This window comes from Salvia splendens, chromosome 14, assembly GCF_004379255.2.
Source record: "Salvia splendens isolate huo1 chromosome 14, SspV2, whole genome shotgun sequence".
Classification (NCBI taxonomy): domain Eukaryota; kingdom Viridiplantae; phylum Streptophyta; class Magnoliopsida; order Lamiales; family Lamiaceae; genus Salvia; species Salvia splendens.
This window is the reverse complement of record NC_056045.1, coordinates 5,490,577-5,506,514: the sequence shown is the minus strand read 5'-3', so window position 1 is coordinate 5,506,514 and position 15,938 is coordinate 5,490,577. Positions and strand designations below refer to the sequence as shown.

The 15,938-nt window shown below is 39.7% G+C and overlaps 3 protein-coding genes across 4 annotated transcripts; 1 reads left to right on the top strand and 2 right to left on the bottom strand.

The window, feature by feature from the left end:
• The first annotated feature begins 117 nt into the window (after positions 1-117).
• LOC121765064 (GRAS family protein RAM1-like) lies at positions 118-2,292 on the top strand. The gene is made up of 2 exons (XM_042161113.1): positions 118-1,082; positions 1,171-2,292. Exons 1-2 carry the CDS (start codon positions 177-179, stop codon positions 2,290-2,292), a joined length of 2,028 nt encoding a protein of 675 aa, XP_042017047.1. The 5' UTR covers positions 118-176.
• A 515-nt stretch (positions 2,293-2,807) lies between these two features.
• Positions 2,808-5,493, bottom strand: LOC121766158 (membrane-anchored ubiquitin-fold protein 4-like). Of its 2 annotated transcripts, XM_042162510.1 has the most exons (4): positions 5,063-5,493; positions 4,444-4,614; positions 3,453-3,511; positions 2,808-2,964 (listed from the first exon to the last, which is right to left on the bottom strand). In XM_042162510.1, exons 1-3 carry the CDS (start codon positions 5,190-5,192, stop codon positions 3,456-3,458), a joined length of 357 nt encoding a protein of 118 aa, XP_042018444.1. In that variant the 5' UTR covers positions 5,193-5,493; the 3' UTR covers positions 2,808-2,964; positions 3,453-3,455. The 2 variants fall into 2 exon arrangements, with proteins under 2 accessions (XP_042018444.1, XP_042018443.1); XM_042162509.1 differs by lacking the exon at positions 2,808-2,964 and having other exon boundaries at positions 3,188-3,511.
• Positions 5,494-14,490: 8,997 nt separating this feature from the next.
• Positions 14,491-15,133, bottom strand: LOC121764833 (glutaredoxin-C1-like). The gene has a single exon (XM_042160862.1). It carries the CDS (start codon positions 15,077-15,079, stop codon positions 14,702-14,704), a length of 378 nt encoding a protein of 125 aa, XP_042016796.1. The 5' UTR covers positions 15,080-15,133; the 3' UTR covers positions 14,491-14,701.
• Positions 15,134-15,938: the final 805 nt, after the last annotated feature.

Below are 15,938 nucleotides of genomic sequence, written 5' to 3'. Positions count from 1 at the left end.
TCATTTTGTCCTTCCCAACAAGACAAACAATTTAGTTCAATAAAAAGAGGTGCAACCACAAAAACCACCTTTAAATTTTCTAAATTCTCAAACAAGAAAGGAAAGGAAAGGAAAGGAAAGGAAAGGAAAGCAAAGATAGAGAGACGGCATGATTACGTACATATAAATAAACTCCAATGATCAACCCTTGTTGTCGTAGCATGGGAAGTCTGATCAAGAGTGAGACAAACACCATCAAAACCGAGATGGTCAACCTCAAAATCTCCGAACCATGCCCCAAAACCGAGACCACTTGTTGCACGAAGCAAGAGCCATCGTCTTCATCCTCATCCTCATCACTCAAAAAACCCCCCTCCTCGTCTGATTTCGACACCCATAATAGCTTAACCCCCGTAGCCAGCCTCAGCAGCCTCCTCAACCACCCGAATCTCAACGTGCCCCCTCTCAAATACGAAGAAATCCAATCCCCCGATTACTCTTTATGGGAGTCCATCTTCTCCGACCATGTAACCGACAACGACTTCATGATCTGCTCCCCCGTCAGAAACATGCTCTCTCCGCAGAACAACTATCCGGTCGTCTCGTCTCTAGGCCCGGGCAAGGGGAAGGGGCTGAGCCCTCTCCACCGCGTGTTCAACTCGCCAAATAATCAGTTCATGCAGGTGGAGAGCCTCGCCTCGTTGGAGACGCTCTTGGATGCCACCTACGACGCTGCTAAAGACGATGATTTTGTCGTCTTCTCTCCCATGAAGATCGCCGGCGGTGAGACCTCAGCGGATTGCTACGCTGGGCTGGACACGATGCCGGAGCTTCTGGACTGCCTCACGATGGATGATTCGGGAAGGTTTGTCGATCAGGAGGCTCCGGCAGTTCAAGATAACGGTGTTTATCAGGTGCTGTTGTCGCAGCAGTTGCAGCAGGAGCGGCAGCGGGAGGAGGAGGAGGACCGACACCGCCACTTCCAGAGGCGGATCCAGCCGCCCAACGCGCCGCTGCACAGATTGCATCACCAACAATCTGCTCATCAGCAGATTCCGAACATACACAATACCTTGATGGTGCCCCTTCCTGAACCTGAACAGGTGACTCAATTTATGGACTAATTTCCATTCAGTTACTACCATTTTTTTGTCCAACTTTGTTTGTTATCTTCCAACTTTGTAATTGCAGGAACAAGATAGTGGCCTGCAATTGGTGCACCTTCTTTTAGCTTGTGCCGAAGCCGTCTCTAAGGAGGACTACATGTTGGCACGCCGGTATCTCCACCACCTCAACCGCGTCATCTCTGCCATCGGCGACTCCATGCAGCGCGTCGCCGCCTGTTTCACCGAAGCCCTCAGCGCAAGGCTCGCCGCAACTCTCACAAACAAACCTTCCACCTCAAACCTAGTACCTTTCAACCCTTTCCCTCCCAACAACCTAGAAATCCTCAAAATCTACCAAATCCTATACCAAGCCTGCCCCTACATCAAATTCGCCCACTTCACCGCCAACCAAGCGATCTTCGAGGCCTTCGAGTCCGAGGAGCGCGTCCACGTCATCGACCTCGACATCCTCCAGGGCTACCAGTGGCCTGCTTTCATGCAGGCCTTGGCAGCTAGGCCCGGAGGCGCACCCTTCCTCAGGATAACTGGGGTGGGCACGTCCCTCGAGGCAGTGAGAGAGACAGGTAGGTGTTTGACCGACCTAGCTCTCTCTCTCCATGTGCCCTTCGAGTTCCACCCGGTCGGGGAGGAACTCGAGGACCTCAAACCCCACATGTTCAACCGGAGGGTTGGCGAGGCGCTGGCTGTGAACTCAGTCAACCGCCTCCACCGCGTCCCGGGCAACTGCCTCGGACCCCTGCTGACGATGATCCGGGACCAGGCCCCGAACATCGTCACCATAGTTGAGCAAGAAGCGAGCCACAACGGGCCATACTTCTTGGGCCGGTTTCTCGAGGCCCTCCACTACTACTCTGCAATATTCGACTCGTTGGACGCGACGTTCCCGGCGGACTCTGCACAAAGGGCGAAGGTGGAGCAACACATCTTCGCCCCGGAGATCGGGAACATCGTGGCTCACGAGGGGCCGGAGCGCGTGATGCGGCACGAGCGCCTCGAGAAGTGGAGGAAGACCATGGAAGGGAAGGGGTTTGAAGGGGTGGCGCTGAGCTCAAATGCAGTCACACAGTCAAGGATTTTGCTAGGGTTGTATTCATGCGATGGGTATAGACTGACGGAGGATAAGGGATGCTTGCTTCTAGGGTGGCAAGATAGGCACATTCTTGCTGCTTCCGCATGGCGGTGCTGATGCCATGCATGCAGAGTTTTCTTCAGATGGAGTAGATTGATTTAATATTGATAATTGTTGAAATTTGATGTATAAGTGTTTTGAATTACTATAAGTTTAAGTATTTGATCATTTGAGAGGAGTGAAGGTATCCCTCCTACCAACAGTTAGAAGACTAATATCTTGTCCCAGCGGTCAGCACACTAAGCGGTAGGGACTGGCCAAATGGCTTACTCCATTCACTTGGGCAGAATGTATTAGTCTTTTTATTGTATGTAGAAGTACAAAAAAAAGGCGATGATCGAATATTGGTTAATTTACGTACGATTTGGTTGGTAATAAATTACTTTGATTTCTGTGCATTTTTCATATCAGTACATATACATGACTCTCATTGCTCATATGTAGATTATAATTAAAAAAATAACATATTTCGTTCATAAATAAAGCTATGAATGCTACACTAGGTTTTGGTTTCATATGACACATTTCCTATATACATACATGGTAATGATAATATAGGATAGGAGGGATGGTAACAACAAAAGAAATATGATATTTTCATAAAAGGGATTGATGAATGAATTCGACGATTTTCATGTATCAAGAAAATAATTTGGTTCCAAAATCTAATGATAACTTTAGATTTTACTTGGTGGCTGGTGCAGAAGACTGAAATATCTGGATCAAGATCTGCCAACCAGAAAAATAGACTAATATAAATCACATCCTAAATCAAGAAATACAAATTCTCATCAAGAAGAAATTGTGGACATGCATCACAACCAAACAGAGCCACGAACGCCTGAAAAATAGTGATTGTGAATGTACATCGTCTGTGGAGATAGAAAGAAGTTTAGCTAATAAAGTTGAACAGAAAGCTGGTTTGTGGCTCAATAGAGGTACAATTAAGGAGTTGCATTCACAAGAATTTCCATATAGTATTGTGGCCAAAGATGTATTCTCATAGTATGTAAAAGTTCTGCACCTACACATGTACAAGCAGCAAATTTTTATAGAAACAAGCATGCATGACAATCAACTGTTACACAGAAATGCTCTCAAACATACAGTGAATAATGACTGTTTACAAATTATTGGGTTTTTCCGACTTCACAATCTGATGATGGCGCAGGTGAACTCCCTAGAAGTCCAGAAGATAAAGGCTGAATTAAACTTACACTTCACATGATGGAACACGAACAGACGTTCTTCTTGGGAATCTCATCAACCTTCTTCTCTGTTAACACAATGGAAACTTTCAGCAACTAAGCAACTATATTGGGGAAAGGAAAATTGAGGCCTTAATGATAGCATCAAAGAAATGAGATTGCATTTACAAAATCCAGACTTTTCACAGGAATATATTATTATATGAAACTGAGACATGAACTGTGATGTTAGATTTCAGGGCATCATATAGTAAAACGAAAATAAACACTGATAGATGAAGAAGGTCGGATTTGTGATGAACAGACAGAAATTTAAGGTCTGGAGAGTAATTCTAGAGTTCCATGAAAACCCAGAAATAGGCTACAATTATGCATGAGAGCACGAACTCTATAATTGGCTAAATTCTTCTCTACTACTAGTACACAACATTATGTCATTATCTTTAACCAACCGAGACCTATATTTCTCTAACTATCAATATCCGACACCAAGATTAGGACCAATCATATTATTGAACCTTTAAACTTGCCAAGAATTTCAAAATCCACATTCAACTGTATGCTTCTATTCTCAGTTTCTCACTGTACTATTCCCAAGATCCAACCATCGAACCTTGATGCCTCCCAAGAATCTATAGATTTTACTATCCCCAGTACCTGACTCCCATTTTTAGGAGTTATAACTTATAAGCCATAGCTACAATTCTAACGTGATCAACGTTACAACTCGCATGATAAACAAATTACAAACCCATATAAAACTATGCCAGCAAGTAACTGAAACCATAGAGTCACATGCATGCAGATTATGTTATTCACAGAACCTATCTGCAATAGTTGTGTAGTTCCATGTCACTAAAATTTCCAACTCCGAGTCAAAATGTTGTAGGAAAAATTAATTCGGCAGGAAGTATGAAAGCATAATTATAGCAACCAAATGAATTATGATTCACAAAGTAACAATCGGATTTGCAGCACAACAAAAAAGTAAAAAAGTGACCTGTCTTAGCTTTCGCTACCGATGGCTGTACAACAGCATGCATGGTTATAACTCCTTTTGGCAGCTCTCCAAATGGCATCTTGCACTGTGCAACAGTCTTGTTATTCTCCAAAATTTTCCCAGCACTTATTAATTTCACATCATTTGCTGCTTTTGGGGAAACTTTTTTATCTGATAATAAGAAAAACTGCTCCAATTACACTCCAATAAGCATGCAAAAGATCAAGAAATAAGCTCTCCACTACATTTATGATTAAGGTATGCATTAATGAGTAGTCTCTGAAACTCAATTTGTCATGTGCCCCATAACCACTACTTCATTCAAATTTGCGCTGCTTTACATTCTTTCAATTGCACGAATTCTGCAGTTACTCCTGCCCCAAAATCAAAGGGCATTTAATCATAACACATTATCCAAGGGCATAATCTCAAACATATCGTTAATTACTACGACAAAAATCAAATTTAAACTTCACTAATTAGTTTACTGTATGTTCCCGCAATCAAACGCCGAAAAGAAAAATGGAACATAAGAAGACGATAAAATCGAATTCAACAAGCTCAAATTCTAGCAACAAAATTAAAAGAGAGCATCAATTTTGTGAAGAGTTAAGCTAACCTTTAGGCCACTCTACCACAACTCTTTCCTTCAGCATAGCAACAGTCGACGCCGGCGAATATCGGAACGGACCGATATCTGATCCATCGTACAATCTGAACTTCAGCTCCACCAAATCCTCCTCCGGCATTTGATTTCCTCACAATTCTCTAAAACCAAACCCAATTCTTTTCCAATTAAATCAAAACCCTCGAGTTCCCCCAACCCTTCACCCGCCAACCGCAAGTTCAAATTGGGGGTGCCAACCGAAAATTGTCGAAGTATTCAAAGGAAATGCGTCAATTACAATTCGAAATTGAGAAACCCAAGACCAGATCTTGATGATTTACGCTCAGCTTTTCCTCTAAATGCAGTGGTTTCTCACTTCTTTTTTCAGTTTTTTCCCCTTTTCTCTATCGAATTTTGAATTTTTTAGTTTTCATTTTTTCTTTTCCTTACCTTTTTCTTATTATTTCTTTTCCTTTTCAATCTTTTGCTTGCTTTTAAGACTTTAGTTTTGAATTTTGTAAAAAGAAGGAAGAACATTTCAAAAAGAGAGAACATTATTTTACATAATATTTGCATATAATTATAAATAATAATATAGTTTAGAGAAACACAAGTCATTCTAACATGTTTTAACCTAACTTACATGCTCCATAGAGGTCACCAATCCGAACCGAACCGGACGAACCTGCCCGGAACCGTCACCGGCGGTTCCGAACCGGAACCGGAACCGTCGGCGGCGGTTCGAACAGGCACCGGAACCGCCGGTTCCGCCGGGCCGGTTCCGGGTCCCATATTTCGCGAACCGTACCCGGCGGTTCCAAACCGCCGGTTTCGCCGGAACCGCCGGTTCGGCGGTTCCCGACACCTTTTCAGACCTACTTCTTAGCCTTTTCAGAAACCGCTCCCCCGGCCGCCGGTTTGGTCAGAAGCCGTTGACGGAAACCGCCGGCTTCGGCTGAAAAACCGCCGGTTCCGGCGAAAACCGGCGATTCCGGCCGCATTTTTCAAAATTTGAAATTTCAAACGATCCTCAAAACCGCCGGTTCCACCGAAAACCGGCGGTTCCGGCGGCAAACCGGCGGTTTCGCCGTGATTTTTCAAAATTTGATTTTTTTTTAATCACAATTTTCCCCTATAAATACCCCACATCCTCTTCATTTCTACTCACCCCATTCTTGTGTTAATAAGAATTTCTCTCTCAATCTCAATTTCTCTATTCTCCATCCTCATTCTCTCAAGTTGTTTACGTTATTTGCGCTCATAATTTACTCACGTTGTTCACGTTATCATATTCACACAATCACACTACTCTCTACTCTCCACTTTGAATTTCCATAAATATCATGTCTTCATCTCGTCGTGGCGGTGATCGGGGAAATGGACTTGCCCAAGATCAAAGTGATACTCGTCGTCGCCGTGCCCCTACTAGAGCACAAGTTGCGGAGGAGGTGGGAAGGCGAGCCGCTCTTCGAGCACAAGTAAGTTCTAATGTGTTTTATTTTTATGTTAGTATTAAATTCATTTGTGTTAGTATTTTTACTTAGTCGTATCGTATAATTTTCGTAGGAGGAAGAAGATATAAATGCGGCCTTGTTACTTGCCCTCGGCGGGCCCGACGACGACGACCAACAAGGGGGGCATTCACATTCGGCTTCGCGGTTCGAGTACGATGTGAATCTATCGTCGGACAAAGGCGATGATGGATCGCATCAATTTCCCCCTTCTAGCACCGGCCAAGTAAGCGAAAATGATGATGAGGAGGCCGATGCTCCTCCTCCTTCCGCAGGACGACAAAAGAAGAAGATGCCTCCCAAGTTGAAATCCGATATCTTCACCAAACATTACAAGAAGGTACCGGTTGTAATTTTAAATCCTAATGATCCGACCACTACCGTGGAGACAAGTGAGTTCAAAGCATATTGCAACTATTGCGATAAAGTCTATCCCTTTGGAACCGGTGGGGGATATGGTACTCTCCATAAGCATTTGAAGACAAAACACCCCGTGGAATATGGGCATACTAAGTCCCAAACCCAAATCAACTTCCCCTCCGGCTCATCGTCTCAAACAGGTACGCCACTATTTAAATATGATCCTAAAAATGTTACCGATACCATGGTAAGATGGGCGGCAATGAAACATTTGCCGTTCAATTTTTTTAATGATAGAAAATATGAAATTACTATGCAACAAGCTTTTAATGTTGCTGCAAAAAGAATTCCCCCACTACTGCTCAAAGATCTAACAACCGTCAGTTTTTTGACAAAAAAAGGGAGATTGGAAAATTTCTATCCACCTTGGGGCACAAAGTTAATATTTGCTCCGATGTGTGGACGGATTCTTTCCAACGAAATTCCTACATGGGAATTTCATGTCATTTTATAGACAATAGTTGGTCTTTAAATAAACGTTTAATTGGTTTTAGACAATTTCCTTCCCCACACACCGCACAAGCAATTGCATCTCTAATTATTCAAGTTTTGAATGAGTATGAGTTATGCAACAAGATATTTTCGGTTGGTTTTGATAACGCAACCGCCAACACCGCAAGTATATCCGATTTAATTGCGGCTTGTTCCCCGGTGATAAGTGGTAAGTATTTTCACCAACGATGTATTTGTCATATTTTAAACTTATGTGTACAAGATGCTTTGTCTTTATGGCAAAGACATATTCAACCTATTACTACAGTTGTATCCTTGATCCACTGGAAGCCTCAAATTGGCAAGGCGTGGAAGAAGTATTGCCACTCGAAGAAAATAAGGTACACAAAGTTTACTTTAGACGTGTCTACTAGATGGAACTCTACATATGACATGTTGCAATCTACATTAGAGCATATAGATTATTTAGTTGATTTTTATAGAACTTACCCTGTTGATGATTTGTATCTAACATCTTCTTGTTGGGAACAAAGCATGAGCTTATTTAAATTATTCAAAGGTTTTCGAAATGCCACTATGGAGTTATCGGGTGTGTATTATTGCACATCCGTTCGTGTTTTAGAACATTGCATGATCATATCACTTGGTTTTAAAACTGCAATGAAAAATTCCACAAACAATCTTGAGCTAATGTGTGTTTTATATTACATGGTTGAAAAATGGCTCAAGTATTTCAATGAGATCCCAACTGTTTTTTTGCTTGCCAAAGTTTTGGATCCAAAGTGGAAACTAGTTGGTACTTTCAAAATTTTAGAATTTTATTACAACAATTTGGCTTCTATTGATCTTGAACCACTCCGAGCTTTGCAAACTGACGAAGATGACGACAACTACATAAACCTTGCCCAAACATTCCAAATAAACCTCCCCCACCTCCCAAGCCTCCAAAGAAATTTTGAGTTCGACTTGCGGGCTCTCTTTCACGATTACGAAGCCAAGTACAACACTACCCACCAAGTTCGACCTAGACCCCCTCGTCAAACACATAACTTTGGCTTCTTCCAAGTTGATGACCCCGACGACCAATCCCAATTGGCGGACCTATACGGCTTCAGCAGCGGAGGAAGGATGGCACATTCGACAAGTGAGTTAGATTTATATTTTGACTCACATTTTTCATTAAATGAGGAAGAAGGAGGTCCCGTTCCCCAACAAATCGACGTCCTAGAATGGTGGGGATCACACGAGAAAGATTTTCCAATCCTTGCATCAATGGCCAAGGAAATCTTTGCGGTTCCGGCTTCCACTGTCGCCGTCGAGTCCGCCTTTAGTGTTGGAGGCAACGTCTTGGACGACCGAAGAAGTAGACTCACCGGGCAAAACATGGAAGCCACCATGTTACTTGATGATTGGTGCTCCGCCGAAATTAGAGACCAAGAACCGAATTGGGACAATCAAGTAGTACAACCCGACCAAGACTACTTCCCCGACGAAGAAGAGTAGGCGTCAATTCCTCCAATCAAGCCAAATAGGTAAGCAAGGTAAGAGAACTACGTGGACTTTGATTCCAAAATGCAATTGAGCATTGAGGATACGTAGGCATCTCAACTTAAATTTCAACTTAAATTTTAAATTTAAGTTTAAATTTAATTTGAGCTCAAGTCCTTTTCCTTTATTTCTTTTTTCTCCCCTTTGTTTCGAATATGTAATTTTGTAAATTGTAATCAAGACTTTAAGTTTTTGTAATTTATAATTGTGAAGTTGTAATTTGTAATTTTAAAGTTGTAATTTGTAATTTTAAAGTTGTAATTTGTAATTTTAAAGTTGTTTGTAGTTTGCAATTTTAAAGTTGTAATTTGTAATTTTAAAGTTGTAATTTGTATCAATAAAATTGCATTTGAACATCGCTTTATTCTAATTTTATTTATGCAAATATATCTACATATTTTACTTGAATTACAAATTTAAAATGCAAAAAAAAAACAAAAAACCCGCCGAACCGGATGAACCGGCCCGGAACCGGGCAAACCTTGGCGGTTCCGCGGTTCACGTGAATCGGTGGTTCACGGTTCCGGAACCGGAACCGCCGATCCTTGGCCGGGCCGGTTCCGGTTCCACTATTTTCGAACCGGAACCGGCGGTTCCGAACCGTGAACCGCCGGTTCCCGAACCGTGGTGACGTCTAAATTGCTCCATTAGAAACTTTCTAGGCTCACACGTCTTAGAATTGCTCCATGGATTAACAGTTAACATATGTCTTTTCTAGTGTATTTTTATCCTTTTTTGCACACCTCCTAAGATATAACCATCTTAAAATTACTTAAGACTACACACATTTGAACTTGGAGATTTTATGAGATGGATGTCAGAAACTATAAGATATATTGTACATTGTTGGTATGATTAGTAAACCTATCAAATCTGTTAAGCTCTCATCGAATATGCCGTCTCATACCTATGACTATATTCTCAAAATCCATCTTTTTCTAATGTATTTTTCGGTTCATTTATATCCCCCAACGGTTTACAAGTATGGCTCACTCGTTTTCTATGCTTTATGTATCGATGTTTACTCCCTAGAAATAACTCATTGTCCTTTTCTATGCATCGATGATTATTTCTTACTTTTGCTCCAGATGTTAAAATAATATATATACTTATTGCTAATATATTGTACTCCCTCCGTCTAACAATAGGAGTCCCATTTTTCCATTTTCGGACGTCCGGGAATAGGAGTCCCGGTTCTACTTACCATATTTGGCTAATTTAATTACCTTCTCCTTCTCACTAATTTACACAATTGCCATAAAAAAACACCCCCGCTAACTCTAATTTCACTATCACTCTCTCATACCCTCATTCTATCCCACTGTCGGTCTCACTCTCTCGCCCTCCTCTTCCTACGCGAAACCCTAATTCACCGCCGCCTCCTCTTCCTCCTTCCGATCGCCGGCTCTCTCGCCCTCCTCTTCCTACGCGAAACCCTAATTCACCGCTGCCTCATCTTCCTCCTCCCGATCGCCGCCTCCTCCTCTTCCCCACTCTACCCTAAATGGATCAATTACCCTCTGAAACCCTAACCCTCGTCTATGGGTTAGATTCAGAGGGAAACCGTATTCAACTTCCACGTTTTCCTCATCCGAATCCGACGCCGGAGTGGACCTTCGATGCGTCGGAGGGGTCGATCCCGACTCCTATTGCAACCCACCTTTCTCCTATCCCCACATACTCGTGGGAGTTGGGTGATTCGATGTCCACCGTGGTTCCTGAAACTCCGATGATCGAAGGCCGTTCCTGGACCGATTCTCTGCCCTTTATGTTCCTTGAAACCCCAGATCTGGAAGCTATGCCGTGGATGGTGACTGATTCCACCATAGTTCCTGACACGACGGAGACCATGCTTGATTATGAGCTTATTGTCCCTGACACGCCGGAGACCATGCTCGATTTCCCTGACACGCCAGGTTATGAAAATTCTGACTCCACTGTGGTCCGGGAAACTCCGATGGAGAAGAAGCGGAGGCGTCCTGTTGAGGAAGAGGAGTGGTTCAAGGAGATTCTCCCGATTCTCTTGTCCGGCATGGCAGATCTCCTCTAAAATTGTGAGTTATGTAAGAATCACCCCCTATCTAGGGTTTGGAGATTCTTGCTTGATCTGTATTAGGGGTTTCTGAGGGGTTATTTTGTTATTGTGATTTAGCCACTTCCATTTTGGGTTAGGAGATTTAATCTTGCCCTATATGATGAAATTTGTGATGTCTGGACCATTATGTTGCTAGAATTTATTGTTGGTTAAATTATTTGGTCATTCTAATGTACTGTGGTGATTGTGTTTTGATTAAGCCACCCCAATTTGGCTTATGAGGTTTAATCTACTGCTATATGATGAAATTTGTGATGTTTGGCCGATTATGTTGCTGCTATATGGTGTATTGTTGATATACTTGGTGGAATTTGTTGTTGGTTGTTGCTGTGCTGATGGGGCTTGTTTGTGGTGATTATTTTGTGTATAATTGTCACCCTTTATCTGGTTTGGAGGCTTTTCACACTGCCTATGATGAAATTTTTCTGAGGTCAAATGCATGATGGTGTAAAGGTGAAATACTTGCTTCTACTTGTATGCAAGATGAAGTAAAAAAGTTTAAAACAATTGAGGTGGGTCACAAATTCCACTATCACACACCATCTATTACACACTCCAAAACTTTCTTAAAACCCGTGCCCTTTAGAAATGGGACTGCTATTGTTGGACGGAGGGAGTACTTTGTTATTATTATATATATTTTGTTACTTTATATTTATTTATTTGTTTGTACATTTATATTTCTGCCTTCTAATACAATCTTCTAGCTCTACCCCTTAGAGCATCTTCAATAAAGAAAGGTAAATAAAAATGTATATCATCTATTTACCTTCTCAAAAAGTGAAATATACCATTTCAAAAAAAGTAAAATATATCATTTCAAAAAGTAATTGTATACTCCAAGAATACATTTTGAATAAAACTTCGAACAAGAACATTAAAAGTAATTATAAACGTATACTAATTAGAATGACGAGGTAAATAATTTAGTGGTAATAGGGAAAAAAGTATCCGGTTCTTATATTAAAACTAGCGACAATTATAAAAAAAAAGTAAAACTAAATGTACATAAAATGGTGTATGTAAATGTTCCTAGATTTTAAATTCAATTGAATTATTAGCTACTACCATATCACATTATCACTCGTAGCAATAAAAAAGAAATGATATAGAAATGACAAATTTTCACATGATTTCTAGTTTAATTCGAAATTACAGTAAATAAAATAATTAGTACTACTATGCAATTTATTTTACATAGTAGGGAAGAATAATATAGAGAAGAGTCTTCTCAACATTATTCACTCTCTTATTTTACGATTTCTCAACTTTAACTATTTATTGAAGTATCATTTTTATGAAACAAATGCATAAAAATGATCGGGACTCCTAAAGTGGGACGGAGGGAGTACAATTTATATACATTTCTCACTACTTATAAAAATATACTAAGACATATACCATATTTTTACTGAATGGACGATTCCTTTAAATGTTTATGTCTAAAACATTCGGAAGAAACATTGGAATAATTTATGTAGAAAGTTAGCATTTTAGATTTCGGAAAAAAAGTATGCATGAAAAAGTAGGTGACAGGATAAATCTGTATACCAGCCGGGAATTGTGGGTTTATACGGAAAAAGACATTATCCAGTAGTGCAGGGACGGAGCCAGAAAATTATAACAGGAGGGGCAAAAATATTAAAATATAAATAAATAAATATTAAAATAAAACAAAATATATTATATTATTACATTTAAAGGTAAAAGGTGGTGTGTTTTTAGGAGAGGGGAAAATAAATTATTATTTTCTTAAATGTAAGGGGGCAAATAGTGTGAATTTACATATATTAAGGTAATATAATATAAATGCCTACATACTTATGAAAAATTGAGGTGGGGCATTTACCCCTTCTCATTCTATACTAGATCCGTCCCTGCAGTAGTGAGTGTCGATGGGATAATTGAAGGGATAATCTCGTTAAATTTGATGGGATTTATTCAATAAATCGAAGGTCGGTGGATGGCTTCGATCCATTTGATTTTAAAAGTTACCCAGCTTTATATCATGATAAGTCAAACATGCACGAGAATTTTTTTGAAAAGTATACCTTTTTAGCTGTGTTAGAGATTCATAGGAGATGATCTTGATAATTGGAAGGGAATGTTTTTGATATATTATTATAAAAGTGGATTAATTAAAATGTAATCTACTGTATTTAAAATGTTAGGGGCAAGTTGCCATAAAAGTAAATCAAATTTGGCCCAATTTTGGTCAATTTGGCAAGTTTGAAAATATAGCGACGTTGATATTTTTTTTTCATTTGTTTTATGGACTCGGATTTGGAAGAAATCATGTTTAATGCAATGATCGAAAAATATTACATGGACAAAATGTACGGCCATTTAAACAACGTTATGTTTGTTATATTAAATTGTCAAAAAATAATTAAAATTAGGTTAAATTATAGTCCGTCCACGCAGGCTTCAAAATTAGTCGCTAATATCATAACTTTGTCAATTTTCTTAATTTTCCTAAGGCCCAAAATTTATGTAACCTAAGTATCTTAAATGATAAATGTGGCACATGCATGTAGTACAAATGTACACTAAACTACATCGTTTAAGTAGGTAAAATTAAAATTGAAAACTATGCGAAAATTTTCTTCTCTAGTACTAGTATGATTTTATATCGGCACATCACATAGCATCATGGGCAATTGTGAAAAATATCGAAGGTATCATATAATGACTTATTTTTAAAATTGTTGGATTAACTAGAATTTGACCAAAGCTCGTGATTTTTTTTAATCAAGTTAATGACATTAGTACATGTACACACTACTTAGTGCCACGTCTTAAATTTAGGACACATGTGTCACGTCGATAATTTTTGGTCATGGGACAATTGAGAAAATGATCAAAAGTCATAATAATAGCGGTTGATTCAAATTTGCGAAATTGACAAGAAGTTGACCAAATTTCATAGCTTTCTCTAATAATTGCCGTTAATGATTTCTCCCACAATTTTAAGAACTAGAATTTCTGAATTTCACATATAATTAAGCACGTGTAATGGCAAAGCCAAGCCCCTAGCACGCCGTGATTATCGTCCAATATACAAGGGCTTTTTGATGCATAATATTACACAACTCTTAAACTTTGATGTTCACCACGAACTTCAAACTTGGTAAATAATAACTGAGGGTCGCTGCTAATTCTATTGTCGTCTTAGGCTATATCGAGCCACCAATTAGTACATAAAAGGGTCAATGTGGAGAAATTTTAAGATACTAAACCAAAAATGAAATCTTATCTGCCTACTCATTTTAAAACATGACAACTCATCATCCACATCATTTCTAATAAGCTGAAATTTGTTGCCGGTAGAAAATTAGCACCCAAGACAAAGTTCATTACCAAATTTAAAGTCCATAAAAAAAAATTACACTTATGAAATTTATGTTGTCTACGCAAAATCCTAGCTCAGCCACTATTTGCAATGCCGGTTCATGGTATTTTTGACACGTGTGATAGTACAACACATATTCGAGTTTGAAGGAAGACAGAGAAGAGATATATTAATATTGGTACTATAAAACTAGAACTATATAGTATTACCTAGAATTAAAAACTGGTTTAGATAATAATAAATGAAAAAGAAACTTGACAATACTAATTGAATCAGAGCCAGAGCGCGCCAGCCTCTTTAAGCAGCCGCACAAGCGAGCCGTTGATATGAGACGCCATCACACTGTCGATGGCGCCAACGAGCTTCCCCCCGATGAAGACGGTCGGGACAGGCGCTGCGCCTCCGTGGAGGCGCAGCAGCGCCTTGGAGAGGTCCTCCCCCCTGGGGTCCTGGTCGATCTCGTAGACCACCGGGCTCACTCCCAAGCTGCAGAAGAGGCGCTTCGCGGTGTGGCACATGCAGCACGTGCTGTCGCTGAAGATCACCACCGCGTGCGCCGCCGCCATCCTCTCTATCCGCTCCATCGGGTCCGTCGCAACGCTGCGTTTTAATGGCACCTTGCATGACCCTGAACCGGTCTGGTAATGCATTCTTTTTCAACTTTTTTTTACGTGTTTACGTTTCTGAATGTTTCTTTATTTTTTTTTTGGTTTTGCCAGAGTGTGTTTATGGAAGAAATGAGGGTATATATAGAGATAAATGGGAAATTAAAGATGATAAGAGATTTAATTTGTTTTCTTTATTTTTTGTTGTTGATGTATAGCAATTGCTTTTTAAGTACAAAGATAAATGTGAGGCACGTGACGTGTTTAGTTACTTACTATAGATTTGACCGAATTTAGTTTTACCAGTGTAGTTCGGTTGCGTAAATTTGGTTCTATACTAATTTCGGAATATTACATAAATTACTCTTCGGGACTAAGTTAAGGTTGTGTAATACTATCAATTTAGTTCAATTTAATTTTGTCTTCATTTTTCATTTCTTGTTTTGTTACATTTAGTCGCGAATTATCATTGATATAATTATTTTTAAAAGTTATAGTAGTAATTAATTAAAATTGATTGTCACATAACACCAATCTCGGGTAGTTTTGGTTCAATTTAATTTCAAATAATCCGTTGTGTGACATATAAAATTTAATCATCGGCTGACACTATATTGGTGCTATATATATATATATATTATGGCTCGGAATAAAATTTATCAAATCAAAGGTAATATTTATGACACAAGTTGAGTAATTGAAATGAATCGGATTTAATGTGACAACACCAATTGGAAGGAGGGTAACGAGTTAGAGAGAGAGAGGAGAGATAAGGGGAGAAATGGTACATTCTCAAAAAGGAAATTCCTTCTTATTTTTTTCGTATTTAATTTAAGACGGTTGCTTTGGTCATTCTTGTCGGCCCCTACTTGATTCAACTATCCAGTTTCTCTGTTTAGATACT

Bases quoted from the DNA above. Each gene is read 5' to 3' on its own strand.
- LOC121766158 (XM_042162510.1), bottom strand. From the start codon at position 5,192: ATGCCGGAGGAGGATTTGGTGGAGCTGAAGTTCAGATTGTACGATGGA. The intron at 4,615-5,062 runs GTTAGCTTAACT...TCTTATTATCAG, and splicing joins TGTGGTAGAGTGGCCTAAAG to ATAAAAAAGTTTCCCCAAAA. The intron at 3,512-4,443 runs GTCACTTTTTTA...TTGTGTTAACAG, and splicing joins GGTAGCGAAAGCTAAGACAG to AGAAGAAGGTTGATGAGATT.
- LOC121764833 (XM_042160862.1), bottom strand. From the start codon at position 15,079: ATGCATTACCAGACCGGTTCAGGGTCATGCAAGGTGCCATTAAAACGC.
- LOC121765064 (XM_042161113.1), top strand. From the start codon at position 177: ATGATCAACCCTTGTTGTCGTAGCATGGGAAGTCTGATCAAGAGTGAG. The intron at 1,083-1,170 runs GTGACTCAATTT...TTGTAATTGCAG, and splicing joins CCCTTCCTGAACCTGAACAG to GAACAAGATAGTGGCCTGCA.